General features: G+C 44.5%; 1 protein-coding gene across 2 annotated transcripts in view; it reads left to right on the forward strand.

The window, feature by feature from the left end:
* Window positions 1-13,744, forward strand: part of WBP1L (WW domain binding protein 1 like) — a 60,297-nt gene that overhangs the window by 44,425 nt on the left and 2,128 nt on the right. For both annotated transcript variants that reach the window (XM_059821249.1, XM_009817846.2), the window contains exons 2-3: window positions 2,185-2,287; window positions 13,128-13,289. In XM_059821249.1, the coding sequence (XP_059677232.1) occupies window positions 2,185-2,287; window positions 13,128-13,289 (265 nt within the window). The remainder of the gene's footprint in view (window positions 1-2,184; window positions 2,288-13,127; window positions 13,290-13,744) is intronic.

A 13,744-nucleotide genomic window follows, 5' to 3' on the forward strand; every position in this document is an offset into this window, starting at 1 on the left:
CAACAGGATTACAATTTTGCAATGGGCTCTTAATTTCTCAATTCTGTTGATGTGAGAGCCAAAATCTATGCTGTTCGTCAGTTGCATTAACTCTGCAAGGCCAAGAAAAATGAGGAGAAGTGTAAATAAACTAATAAGAACAGATAAGAGAATAGATGTGTCCTGTTTCTAGTTCTTTTGCTGACTAAAATTACAATTTTTGGCATGAAGAGTACGCCTGAAGCAGAAAATGCTGTGCTAGCTCAACAGTGTCTCCTAAAAGTTGCTATTAGCTGCTGCAATTAGAGATGGAAAACACCTCCTTACCCTATAGGAAAATGTTGTGTCTACTATTGGCATGTAGCATCTCAAGGCTCGAATATAAAATGTTTGCTTTAGCTACCTGCAGTAAAGCTGTTTGACTGGTCTGTCCAGCAAAATGTTCTTCTCTTCCTGGAAACAGGAGGCAGGTACCCCTCCAGCTTGTTGACTCTGCAGATGAATTTTAAGGAGATGGCCCATTGGTGCTTTTTAGAGCCTTTTGTGGAAATCATGATACCTGTGGAAGGGAGGGGAAGTGATATATCCTATGCTGAGTCGTGTTTGCTGAACTGTGCCCTCACACAATCAAAACACTTTCAAAAGCTGGTGTGACTTCTTAGGAGAAAAATGCAGCATGGGATCTTTTCTGTTGAACCTTAGGTGGTAGGAGGTTTTTCTGCTGTTACAAGTTATATCGCTGCTGTAATATGGGTGCTCAGGTGAGGGACCCACAGACCCAGTGTTGGGGAGGTACAGCTCTGATTGGGGTGCTGGGTGGTGGGGGAGTGCTGGTGCTCCCCCGGATCCCCAAATAGACTGAGTCTTCTTAAGAACTTAGTGCAGGACTCTTCCGCATTGAAACTGCTGCCTTACATCACTTGTTCAGTGAGGTGGTCCACAATTTGAAATGGACTTTGTATTTTGTGCATATGGTGACTCCGTAGAGGCTTGTGGGAAGCGTGGCTGTGGTGCACTCACAAAAACTAGAGGAACAGTGCAGTTCAGCAAGTGTTGGGATCCACCTATGTACATTCCTATAGCCTGCTGGTTGGGTTTGCGGCTCTTCCTAGCTGGTTGGGTTTTGTTGGGCTTTTTTGTTTGCTTTGGTTTGGTTTGGGTTTTGTTTTGGGTGGGGTTTTTTTTGGTGGGTTGTTTTTTTTTTTTTTGAAAGGTGGTACTTATGGAATAGAATTCTTTCAACATTTCTTTCAGTATAAACCTCTGCACATTTTCTTTGCGTTATCATAAACTTTAAGTGAAAGAAAGTGAGAATTTTAGACTTCCTTACAGGTTTCTTTGCAACATCAATGTTTTTTATTAAGATCTGTTTGTTTCTTAAGAAACCGTGTAGTGTATTCTAATTTCCACATTGCCCCAAAGCCTATTAGAGGATGTACAAACCACAGCCTTTAAAATGCTTCTGTTTTCCTGTGTTTTGTACTTTTTACCACCCGTGTTTTCAGACTAGCAGGAAAACATGGACTTTTGTGAAGCGGTGCACCACGTGGGGGACTGAGACCTCACACCGTACTCCTTTTCCATCTTAAGTGTCCTGAGGACCTGTGGGTGATACAGTACAGCTGATTTGGCTCTGCTCCTGGACTACTTCACTATTCCAGGAAGAAGTTTTACAGGAATGCTGATCTTATATAAAGCACATGGCTAATTATGAAGGAATCGTTTTAGATTGGAATCTTGCAGGAACATACTGTAGTTATCATTTAGATCTAAATGAATCCAAGCAGTCTTTTCTCAAATTATAATGTTCTGTTTATTAATGCATTTCCTTCACTTGGCATTCAGCCCCAGTAATGCAGCGATAGTGTGTGAAATGTGGAACAAATGACAACTCTTCTTTAAGAGAATGCCTGGCTCCCAAAACGTGGTAACTTTTAATGGAAAATGAAAAGAATTGCGAGAACGCAGTGCTGACTAGATACTAGAGCAATGTAACTTACGAATTTGGAGATACGGGGTTTTCTTTTGAACAGTCCTTTGTGTTTTTTGGTGATCCTTAGCTATATTTTAACTTCTTCATGTGTTTTAGAGTTTCCCAAGACCATAACTTGTGACTTTTCAAATACTTGCAGATCATTGAGTAAAAGACTACATTTACAGAAGATACTGACAAAGCATCTTAAAAGTGTGTCTGTTTAATTTTAGGACAAGGAAACCTGCATGGGTGTCAACAATCAAAGTTACATATGTGAAACGGGCCACTGTTGTGGACAATCCCAGTGTTGCAACTACTACTATGAACTCTGGTGTAAGTCCTTCCATTTTGTATGGCTTCCCTTCCTAATCTGCATGGCTCTCATATCATACTACAGGTCTGGCTTGTGTCCTGTGGGTTTTTGTATTCAGTCCTCGTTATGCATTGCCATTGCATTTCACTGCAACACAAACCGGAGTTGACCTGATATAGCAAGGGAAATAGGGTTGTTACAATGGGCATCACCTGCTTTTTGAAGAGTAATGGGTCGTCTTGCCATGTTCATCACTGGAGATTTGTGGTTTAGTCTTCTCACTGATTTGGGCCATACTGAGGGTGCTCAAAATAACATTGTATGCGAGTGAGGAAACCACGCTTGAGGGATAGATGCCGATATTCATAACACTAGATTTTGACACACTCAGAGAATTCAGTATCTTTCATCTTATTGTCTTAGTTCTTTGCAAGAACAAAGTTTAAATCCAATTTATCTTTTTAAAGCTGTCCTTTCAAGGAGGGGGGCCAGGGCATTTATTCTCTTCAGGACACGTTATGTTTGGAGCACAGCTCTTTGGGTGGAGAGTGTCTTGGGCAAATCTTGTGGGCCGATAGTGGCTGAATACCGTGGGCTGTGAGGAACATACATTGCGCATTGCAACCCCTCTTATCTCCTCTTTCCCAAAATCTGGGATTTAAAACTACCCATGTTTCTAGTGAGTGGTTGACTGAATATACCTAGGTCCCTTTAGACGGCAGCAGGCAGGTCAAAGCAGGTCAGCAAAATTGATAAAGATACATGGAAAAATGGGAAGTTGAAAGGATAGGAAAGTAAGAAATGCTGAATTTTAACGGCAAAGTTTTAGAGTTGTGCCAGTCCGATAGTGCCTTCCTTACTTGAGGAGGAGCACAAAGGGTTGAACATTGATGCTGATATGCTGTTGTACTTCCAGGAGCCTAGGCTGAGAAGGCATCTATGCTCCCAGAATTTGGAAATGTGGAACTCTGAACATTGTACCCTCACATTAAAGACTGGAGATATTTTCTTGCCACACCCAATGGTATCTTGTAGTTTTTATGCAACTGTGTTAACCACTTGATCCCTCTGCTGTGCCCACAGTTTCACTTTCTAAAAGTAGTGTGTGTGGAAATGTATTGTACATACAAAGAGTGTCCCTTAACCTGGATCTGAGGACAGGAATAGCTGACACTTTATCCTTTAGTCTAGAAACATGCTTTTACTTTTCAAATTAACCAGTGAAGCATGGAGGATGTGGTTGTAAATTAAACAGGACTCTAATAGACTCCTTCAAGACGCATCAGACTGTAGTGGCTGGCTGTGTCAATATTAATGGCAAGATTTGAATGTATTGCAGATCTTTTACGGCAGATTTATTTTCAGAAGTCTCTAACAGTTCAAGAAACGATTCAGGACCGGGTGGGCAGTTCCAGGGACCCTAGCAGGCTGAGAAACAGGCATGAACGCGTGGCTGCCTCAGACTGCCTGGTTCATATAGCAGTCGGCAACACAGACAGGACAGATGGCTGGAATTTGTTCAGACTATATGGGGATGCATGGACGAAGCAGAGTGGGGAAGGTCAGACCCGGTTTTGGATTTGTGTGGGTGGGAATGTAGAGGAAGAGGCATGTATGCAAGGGCTTACAGACTCTGTGGCAAGTAGGATCTAAATTGAGTAACAGCATGGAGTACAGCTGCACACTGGAGCTTGTTGCGTGGTCGCCATGTTTCTCCCATGGACATCTTGAAAGAGGCTTAACTGAATTTCATACAAACAATAACGGTCTGAACAATAGCCCCCTGCCATTTTAATGGAGTGACTTTACTTTAACTGTCTTTGTGCTCTCAGTATGGCACAGACTTTTATACTTGGCAGTGCCTGGCTGCATCATAAAAGTTCTTAGAAGATAAAACCAGATTTTGTTAGAAGGAAGCAGAATATTTCAGGCTTCTTTATAGGGCAAGCACACAGGTCACACTGAGATCATGGAATAATCATATTAGTGGCACACACTGCTGGATGGTTCCTTGGGAGGAACGGGTTTCTGTGTGGAGATTCACAATCCTTCTGTGTTGCAGAGAGCATCACATACCACACTCCACACTGAGATGAGGGGAATAATGCAAACATGAGACCTATTCTTCTAGGCTTTCTGCAAATTCAGGCGAACATCCAACATTGATTTAAAATTGGTTAGTGTTTTCAAAGCTTGCTTTACTATTATGAGTGTTAGAAAAAGGCTTCTGGGATTGGGAGGGGAGACACAGGAGAGGCATGTCCTTAAATTTAAAGAAAACTCATATTCTAGAGCTTGCGACCACAGCTGCAGAACTTACCTGCTGCTCCAGGAACTGTTGAATATCTTTGGTAGGTACATGTGGTGAGGCACTCTTAAGACCTTCAAGGTGAATAGCAGTGATAGTATATGTAAATAGTCTAGAGCAGTGAATTGATGGTGTGGAGAGCAACAGCTTTACGTGCTTGGGAATAGATTAGCTGTTTAAAAGTTAGTAATAACTTTTGGTTAATGAACAGTTAAGTTAGCAGCACCTTTTAAGTATGACTTCACGATTATTCTATATTTTGATTTTAACCAGTGTATGCATGTACTGAAGTAGCTTTTGAGAAGTTTTTGCTCCTCTTGACCTTCTCAAGACCACCAGTGCTATTATGTGCCTGAAAAGAGACCTTCTTGCTAGTCCCATTGAATTAAATCCTTTACCACCACAGCTTCATGGGGAGCAGAAGCAGAGGAGGGTGGCATTTGAAATGGAAAAGAAAACTAGTCTGTCTTTGCTGGACATGCCTTCTGAAATGTGATCCTGTCTTGTGGCCACTTGGAGTTTTTCCTGTAAAAAGGATCTTTTTACCTGTTTAAGAATGAGGGAAGTTTGTCTTTGAAAATGGCTTATTTCAACATTTCTAGACAGCAAGTAAAGTTACGGTAATTACAAACCAGTCCTTGAGGGTAGTGGAATAGGATGCAAAATCAAGGTATTATTTTGTTAACGGGTGGAGTGGGGGAATGGAGAACGTGATATGCCAAGCAGGTGGACAGCCTATGTTTAAAATTAGATAACAGCCTCGTTCAGATTCCCCACCCATCTCTTATTAAAAAAAAAAAAATAGTGCCATGTTGCCAAATAATAAAACTATATCCGGATTTATATATATCGGTCTAATAGCTATATAAAGGTCTAATTAGTTCTTAGCTCAAGCTTGGTGGCTGGTAATATGGGGGGAAAAAAGTGCAGTATGTCTTCTAATTTTCTTGGAATAGAATCATAAAAAGTAAAAGGGAAGAAAGGGTTTTAGTGTTGCATTTCCTCACATAGGGAAAGGTGTTTGGATGGTGGTTGAGCTGGTTCAACATTTTAGCCTAACAATATCTTTGGGCTCCCCAGAGAGCTCACAGTCCCCAAGGGAGAGATTGTGGTCTTGGGAGAATGGCAGCAGCCACTGGATTTTGCTTACTAACAGTTTTTATTCAGGTCTGTTATGTTGTGATTGTGATTTGCTGGAGTTTTCCAATGCTGGCCTTTGTCCAGCCCTGACAGGTGTCTTACTGCGTAAATGTTCCAAAATACCACTTTCCAAAATACAGGAGAGAAGGTAATCGAGGAATGCAGTTCTCGCATTTTGCAGGTTAAGAATTAAGGCTCAGACATTCTGGATTTTCCCAAGTTTAAGTGTATAATGTGGACTGAAAACCAAATCTGTGTCTCCTGACATCCATCCTTGCCTATTGAGGACCACCATGAAATTAGGCAATTCCAGAGGCTCTAAACACAGGAAGCAAAGCTGTGGAAAGTAATTTGCATGGTGTGGTTGGAAGAATAGTATGCTGTGCTTCAGGAATCGTGGACATGGAAACAGGCAGCTGGTCACTGCGTGCAGAAGACCTCAGTTGTAGGATTTCAAAGTTAGAGGGCTTAGCTGGTCTTGGGTCACTTAGGCACCGTACAACAAACCAGCATTGGCGATGAGTGAGTATTCAGATGTTGGATGTGCCTATTTTGCTTCATTTTGGCTGCTTTAGCAGTGATACTGAGCCCCCCTGTTTCTGAAAGAAGAAAAAAAAAAAAAAAAAAGATCCTGACTGTTTGGGCCCTAGTGGAAGGGCTGTGCAGGAAAAAATGTTCTGTTTGCAGGCAGCACAGTTGATGTTTTTTCTGATTTTGAACATTTTGCTCATCTCTGCACGCTTCCCCGTGGAATCTCTAGACAGCTCTTTTCCCCAAAAAGCATGCTGCCAGAAAATTTTGGCAAGGATCCGCTTAGTTACTAAAACTAAAGCAACTGCTGTACCACGTTTCATGTTCCAGGTCAGCTTTATAATAGGAATTCACTTCCAAGACTTTGCTGCAGTCTTCAAAACCCTCAGTCAAACAACACAGCAGTCCTGTGTTTTCTTCCTCACCCTGTGCTATCTTATCCTTCAGTATAACCATGTCCTTTTTCAGAGAGGGATTTGCCCTGTTCCTTGCCTTTCACCCAGCCTCCTACATGGTTAGACTTGCTTCCTCTTTCCTAGGTGTATGAAACTTCACCTTTGGCTGCTGTTACTCCTCAGCTGGTGCTTTAGCGATAACCTTCCCATGACGAAGACTGGCTGAAAGTATAGGGCAAACAAAACAGATGTCACAACTATACAGAAAGTCATGATAAATAGGGTCACCAAGGGAGTTATTTCCTGGTTTCCTGGTACTTTTTGTAGCCTAATCCAGACAGCAAAATCATCTTAAGCTTGTTTTGGTGTGGCTCAGTAAAATTCACAAATCCAAAGGAGAAGGCAAGCTGTCTCGTATAGTCTGACTGTGCAGATACTGACTTCTGCCCCATGTGGCCTGCTTCCACCTGCTCCATGTTAAACAGCAAGGAAAGGCAAGAGAGCTTGCTGGTGCTGTTTCACTCCCTGCCTTCTGTACCTCCAACCCAGCTCCTCACCAAATATCCAGATCTGTTGGTGCAGACTGTTATCCAGATCTTGTTCCCAGATGTTCTAGACATGGTCTCAGCTGGATGTTCCCCTCTGATCTCTATTAGACCACTGTTCAACATGCGTTTTACCAACATAAATGTCTTGGGCGGGGCAAGTCAGCTGGAATTGACTGGAGCACAGGAGTCATTGTTCTTCAAAGACTCCCTCCCCAGGAGAGAGGCATAAAAACAATGTCTGCGGATTTACTGCCTCAAGTTGACTCTCATTGCAAGATAAGCAAAGGATTTTCCTGAAACCTGTCTTTTTCCATCCTATGTCATGGCAGTGGGTGTACCATCTATACTGGACACTATTCTGAAAACTAGAAACCAGCTGCAGTTAAGGTCCATCTCCTTTTGTCTGAGTTACCAGTCTGGGAGCAAGCGAGCAGGAGTTGGTGATGTTGCCTTCAGCTTTTTTCTTTTGCCATTGTACTCTACCAATATTCAGTAACTTTTTCATGCAGTGTGGTCAGGCTGGGGCTGCAATTCCACTGATTTAAACTGACATAAAACTGTCACTGAAAGTCACAGTCTTTCTCTTGCTGCTCTTGTGTTTGGCAGATGAGCTTCAACCTGCTCTGGTTCCCTCAAACCAGTTCAAACCACAGTTGCGCACAACTTTGTGCTGGAACAAGAAGAGGTGGAGAAGGCAGCAGGAGGTATGGAAGAGACAGGCAGGAGAGGTCCACGTCATTCAGCAGCTTCTTTTTTTCCTTCTTAAAATGTTTATAGGCCTAGGGCCTGGATCCTTCATGTGGCATTCTTGTGCAGCAGCGTTGACTCGTACAGGCTCGTGTCTGAAGTGGCAGGAGACGATGCAGTCTCTGTGCCAAGGAGACTATTAAACCCAAGTGCATTTGGGTTGTGGTACCAATTAAATCTCTCTCCTATTTTTGATGATAGCATTGGCCCTGTGAAAGACAATATTTTTCCAGCCATGGCTGACTGAGGCCACCATTTGGGACATCACTTTTTAGTCAATGAAATTGTCCCACTTCTGTTCAAAACCAGCTCTCATGGAGCCAAAGCTATTACCCAGATACTTGTCAGGCAGACACAAAAACACTTTGCAGTATGTTTTGGCTTGCTTTTAGGGGACTTCCTGCCAACAGAGTGATGGCATTTGCCCAAGTTTACCATGAACTTGAGGGCAGATTTCTCTGTTCCTACCCTTGGAACGCTCCAGAAAACATTTTCCATTTTGCACAGGATAAAAGGAGCTTCCCTCAGCGGGAATGCTGATGGCAACATCCCAGGCAGCAAATGCAGTACAGCATCGGACTGAACATTGCTCCCCGCTTTTTCATGAGGAGGGAATGCTCTGGGGTTTTTATTCTTAAATTATTTTGTTCTTAATTATTCTTAAGTTTGAGCAAAACTCTGATCAGCGTCCCAGAAAGGTTTTTCTTGAAGCTTTAAGCCTGGCATGTTCTTTCACAGCTGGTAGAAAACATCTCGGGTGCGTGACCATGTGAGGGGGCTCCTTTTCCCAAGGACGCTGTAAACGTAGCAGCCTCCTCTTTCTTCAGTATTTCCTCTGCTTGTGAGAGATGGCTTTCGTGGGAGCTAGTTCTGTTCATGGGTCTTTCTGCAGCTCCCATTCTGACTCTCTCAGCTTAGCGCTCGTGTAGAGCTTACAGCTCTGAGCTTGTCTGATGCTGGGTAAGAGGTTAGTACTTCTTTTTATGAAAGGTTTTGATGCCCTGGCAGGGAAATCTCTTAGCAAAACTCAGCTCCTTGTCGTGATTCACCATTTGATTGCATCATTATCCACGCATTGGCATCACCTGTGAATTTGACAGAAAATACAGCAGTGTTTCCCAGGACTCAGCCTTTTTTGGACTGGAGAGTGTTTCAGCTTTTGACTCTTCCATAAACCAAGAGTGAGTCTAAAATTGCCTTCAAGTCCGACGGTCCTCTGGTGCCTGTTTAGTTCCAAACTGGTGCATCGCTTCTGTCGATGCTGTCCATCAGCGGTTGTTTTTCCAAAGACCCTGTTTGGTATCCGCCGGTCATGTTGCCCTCAGGTTGCCGCAAACTTTTGTTCCTAGTGGTCACTGCCAGGTTGGCAGTGGGAAATACTCTCTCCCAAATCAGCCATTTAATGGCAAACTTGTCTCAGGATGCCCAGTGTTTCCCAACCTTTTCTCCTTCTCCAGTGACTGCAGCAATAGCTCAGCACAGTGCAGCTGAAAACCACCTCTGTGTCCGTTTGGGAAGGAGGCACATGTTGAAGAGCACGGGGAAGGCTTTTGGGGACAGTGAAGGCAACTAAGAGCCCAGTTTTACTTGGCTTTTGGAGGCCTTTTAATGCTAAACTTCTGTTGCCTTTGCACATCTCGCCCATTTTCAGCACAAGGCAGAGCCGGTACCTGCTTTTGCCATGAATGAGGTTTTAGCACGTACCGCTGCTGTGCTCAGCCTCCACGTTTCCTGCTCGTGTAGTGTTGTCTTTGGGTGAATTTGAAAGTCCCTTCCTTCCTCTCCTGCCAAAGAGCCGCCGGGTCTGCTCGGCTTACCTCCCTACTGCTGGTTGAAGCCAAGCATCACCAGGTGTACAAATGCACAGCTCAGCCCTGGACATCTTCACTGTTCGCTCCATACTTTTAGACATAATATTTACAATTGCACTTGGCCTTGTATGCATAGCTTTATTCCAAATAAATGACCGTACTATGTATTTGCTAGGCTTTTACAGTTTTTCTGTTCTGCAGCCAAAATTGCAGCTGTGCCCAATCTTCTGGCCAGGGCATGTTGTAGAGCCTTTTATGGAGGCCCTGGACTCCCAGCACCGTGCTGGGCTTGCAACCAGAGCTGCACCCGATCCTTCTCTCAGCGCTGGCACCACTGCTCAAGCAACAACCGAGGAGCCCCTCCTGTGCCTCAGCACCTGTGGGTGTCTCATCCTATTGCTTCCTATGCGCTGGGGGGCGCTTTCAGCCCTGCGGTGCAGATGCGCTGTTGCTTGACAAGGTGGGGGCAAAGCCATTAAAGAGGATGCCAGAAGCCAGGACACCAAATGGCTGTGGTGGGCACACGCTGCTGACCTCCTGTGATCATCCAGGCAAGTCCTTGGGCTCATGCTGAGTCAGGGGTTGAGTAATTCGTAGAGGCTCTAGGAAGAGTCAGCGGTTAATGAAACCAGGCCATAACGTGGTATTAGTGGGTTCTTTTTCTGGAAATTCCAATGAAAAACAACAGATCTCATCCACTTGTGGTTGCGAGCGTGCATAGACCCTTTGCATGAGAATGGAGGTGTTGTTCCTGGCACCATGGCCAGATTGCAATCCAGTAAATTATGGTCTGTTTGCTTAAAATGCCACCTGCGGTTTCAGTAGGATCCAGTATTAATTTATTATCCTAAACAGTTGTATGTTGTTACTGCCTGTTGTTTACAGAGCTGCCGCACATCTTCCCAGGAATGGCTGAGCTTACTTTGACCCCTACTCTGAGCTTGTGCATCGGTTTGTCTGCAAAGCACTTTGGGATTTATTTGGAATGGGTAGAGAAGTTTTCTAAAGAAATGCTTTTTAAATCTACTGGATGCAGGCTTGGGTGGGAGCAGTTATTCCCTGCAGAAAAATTCAGCTGCTACAGCTGAGATTGCTTAACAGTGGCAGTTCTCCAGGACATCTTAACTAACTAAGTGCTGCTTGCTACCACTGCATCTAGAGACCTTGGGAAAGGACATGATCAGATGTGTTAAAAAGCATCTGTTTTCGTAACTGTAGCTAAAATCCCTGGATAGCTGGGTGTAATTTTCCATTGTTTTTGAACACATGGTCACGGACTGCTCTTTGAAAATAAGGAGTACTTAGAAGATGAACTGCAGGCCTGCTTCAGTGCATGGTGGCATGCTGTGCCAGTGACCTGGTTTTGATGCGTGTGTTCTTGCTTCCTCAGCAAGCAAGAGCCAACGGACCTTCTCTTAGCAAGAAATAAAGTGTATTGGTGAGAGTCTTCAAACTGCGTGACAGTGTGTATTGGGTTTGCGTGGCAAGGTTTTGGTAGCGGGAGAACTACAGGGGTGGTTGCAAATGCCTGGCTTTGGAGGGATGGGTGGACTAGACCAGTGCTTTTAGTTTATATAAAAAGGCTTTTTTAGAAGCAGGAGGGTGTTTGGAGGGCAGTGGACACTTTCTCAGCTCAGTTTGAAGGAAGTGCAGAGGGCATCTTGAGTGGTTCACCCTTTGCTTCTCTGGAGCGAAGACCACAGTCTTCTCTCTACCCTTCGTGGTACAGCTGAGCAGACTGACTAGAAAAACTGCCTAGGATTTCCAGCCAAGCAAAAAAACCAGAACATGTAACACCTTCATTTGATAGCAGTTTTCGATAAGTTTGGGTATAAGGTGGAATCCAGTCCATTAGGGAAATCGGTTGCGCAAGGCAAGAGAGAGATTTCAGTTTGCTGTGCCAAAATGCATGAAGAATTTGGGTTACGACACAGGGAGGTGAAAGTCCCTGCTCAAAATGCTCAGAGGCGTGATACAGCATATCCAGTTCACCTACAAACAGCCCAATGTGGGGCTCTGAGATGGGTGATACGGGTCGATTGCACTTTGTCCTGAGCCAGAGCAATACTCCCGTCATTCTTCAAATTCCTAAACTGTTCACCTTTCCCCACCCAGTTCTTAGCAGAGAAAACATTGCTAACTCAGCAGGGGATGCTGAAAACATCAAGGTATTGTAAAGGTGGGACTAGAGGTTTTTACTGGGGAGAATAAAGCCATTTGATCTCACAGGGCAGAATGGCCATGCTGAAAATGGGCCGTAGCACTAGGAGTCTTCATTTTGTCTGTTTGGGAATAATGAAGAGTGGCAGAGGTCTTACCGAAACAAAAACGGTGTTGTGGTCTCTGCTGGGGAGTGGTTGCCAGGCCTACATGTTTCTAAAGGGGGAGCTCTCCTGGTATTCTTAGCTGCAAAAACTGAGCTTAAAAAAGATAGAGATTAAAGACATATCTGAGGCAGGTAGAGATGTGAGCTGTAGTTGCAGGAGACAAAAGCCTAATCTGGAGTGAATGTTGTAGCTCTTTGAAGTGTGTCTCGGAAACATTTTTCTAGTGCATGCAAGCGTGAAGGGGGATTTGTGGAAAGGGGGAGTTATTCCACATGTTGGAGGGAGTGGAGAAAATTCAGGAAGTGCTCTTTTAGAATTCCCTTTTAAGGAGCAGCATACATATGGTACGACAGTGCACAGAAACCAGCCGTGACCACAAACGCAGCAGAAGTTAGGTGTCTTGAGGATTCAGAGTGGGGGGCTAGCTTAATTTAATTTTGGATAACTTAAGACATTGAATACAAAAACAAGTTTTAAAAATACTTTGAGACATTTATGTAAAAAGAGTATGTTTTTGTTAAACATAACAATGAAGGATTTGGGCTGGAAATTAAAGAGCAGTGCAAACAAAAGCAAAACATAGTGCTTGGGGTTTTTCTCTTCTTCTGTGGTCAATCTGCAGAGTGTCTTTTGTGTCTTGATTGTTATTTTCAAACCAAAGTGGCTGTGGGAGACAAGTTTAATGCTATTCACAGCTCTGCTCATGTTTTTGGCTAGAAGAAATAACATCCAATGGGTGGGAGTGATGGTGGTGGGGAGCTTAGCCCTGTCTCTATATTTTGTTCTCCAGAGTTGTACCTGTTGAACATACTCCGTGTTATACCAAAGTGTGTTCAGAGTTACCCGATTCAGTCAAGGCTGCCAGAGTAGCAGTCATCCACCCAGGCAGGTCTGTGTCAAAGCCTCCTTGGCGCAATGTGTATTTCTGCCTTTAGAGCCGTGTGGGGTTCAGATCCAGGCTTTCTGATGATTTTCTCCATCGCCTTTTTGGGGTTTCCTGCGTTTGGATGTGGCTCTCGTGCTGTGGCTAACACTCGCTCTCCCCCGCTGCAGGGTTTTGGCTAGTGTGGACCATCATCATCATCCTCAGCTGCTGTTGTGTTTGCCATCACCGACGCACTAAGCATCGTCTCCAGGCCCAGCAGCGGCAACATGAGATCAACCTGATAGCTTACCGGGAAGCCCATAACTATTCAGCCCTGCCGTTTTATTTCCGTATGTATCTCACCCAGTTTTTCCTGGAGGTCGTGGGGAGCAGGGCAGCAGCAAGTTTCCTGTGCTGGGTGGAAGCGGGGAGCAGCAGTTGGTCTCAGCAAGAGGCGGGGGGCAGCTTTGCTGCCTAACCTTGACTTGTAGAGAGGAGGTGGCATATTCCAGCTGCTGGATGCATTTGAACCCCCTTGAGTCTGGAGCTGAACCACACCAGCTACAGCACCTTCACACCCTCCCTTGATTTGGCTCTGTGAGTGCAGCGGTTCCCTGGCTGTTTTTCTGGGAAGGTTGTTAAAATTCTCGTTCAGGACTTTATGGATGCTCCTCCTTTCCAGCCTGCGCTTGCTGCTGGTGGGACTGAGATGTGGGAAGTGGCTTCACAAAATTCGGTCACACAGGCTGGGTGGAAATGGTGCTCAGCAGGGACCATGCTGGCTCCCACCCTGTGCTGTGGTTCC

The sequence above is a fragment of the Gavia stellata genome, chromosome 9, assembly GCF_030936135.1.
Source record: "Gavia stellata isolate bGavSte3 chromosome 9, bGavSte3.hap2, whole genome shotgun sequence".
In the NCBI taxonomy this organism is placed as follows: Eukaryota; Metazoa; Chordata; class Aves; order Gaviiformes; family Gaviidae; genus Gavia; species Gavia stellata.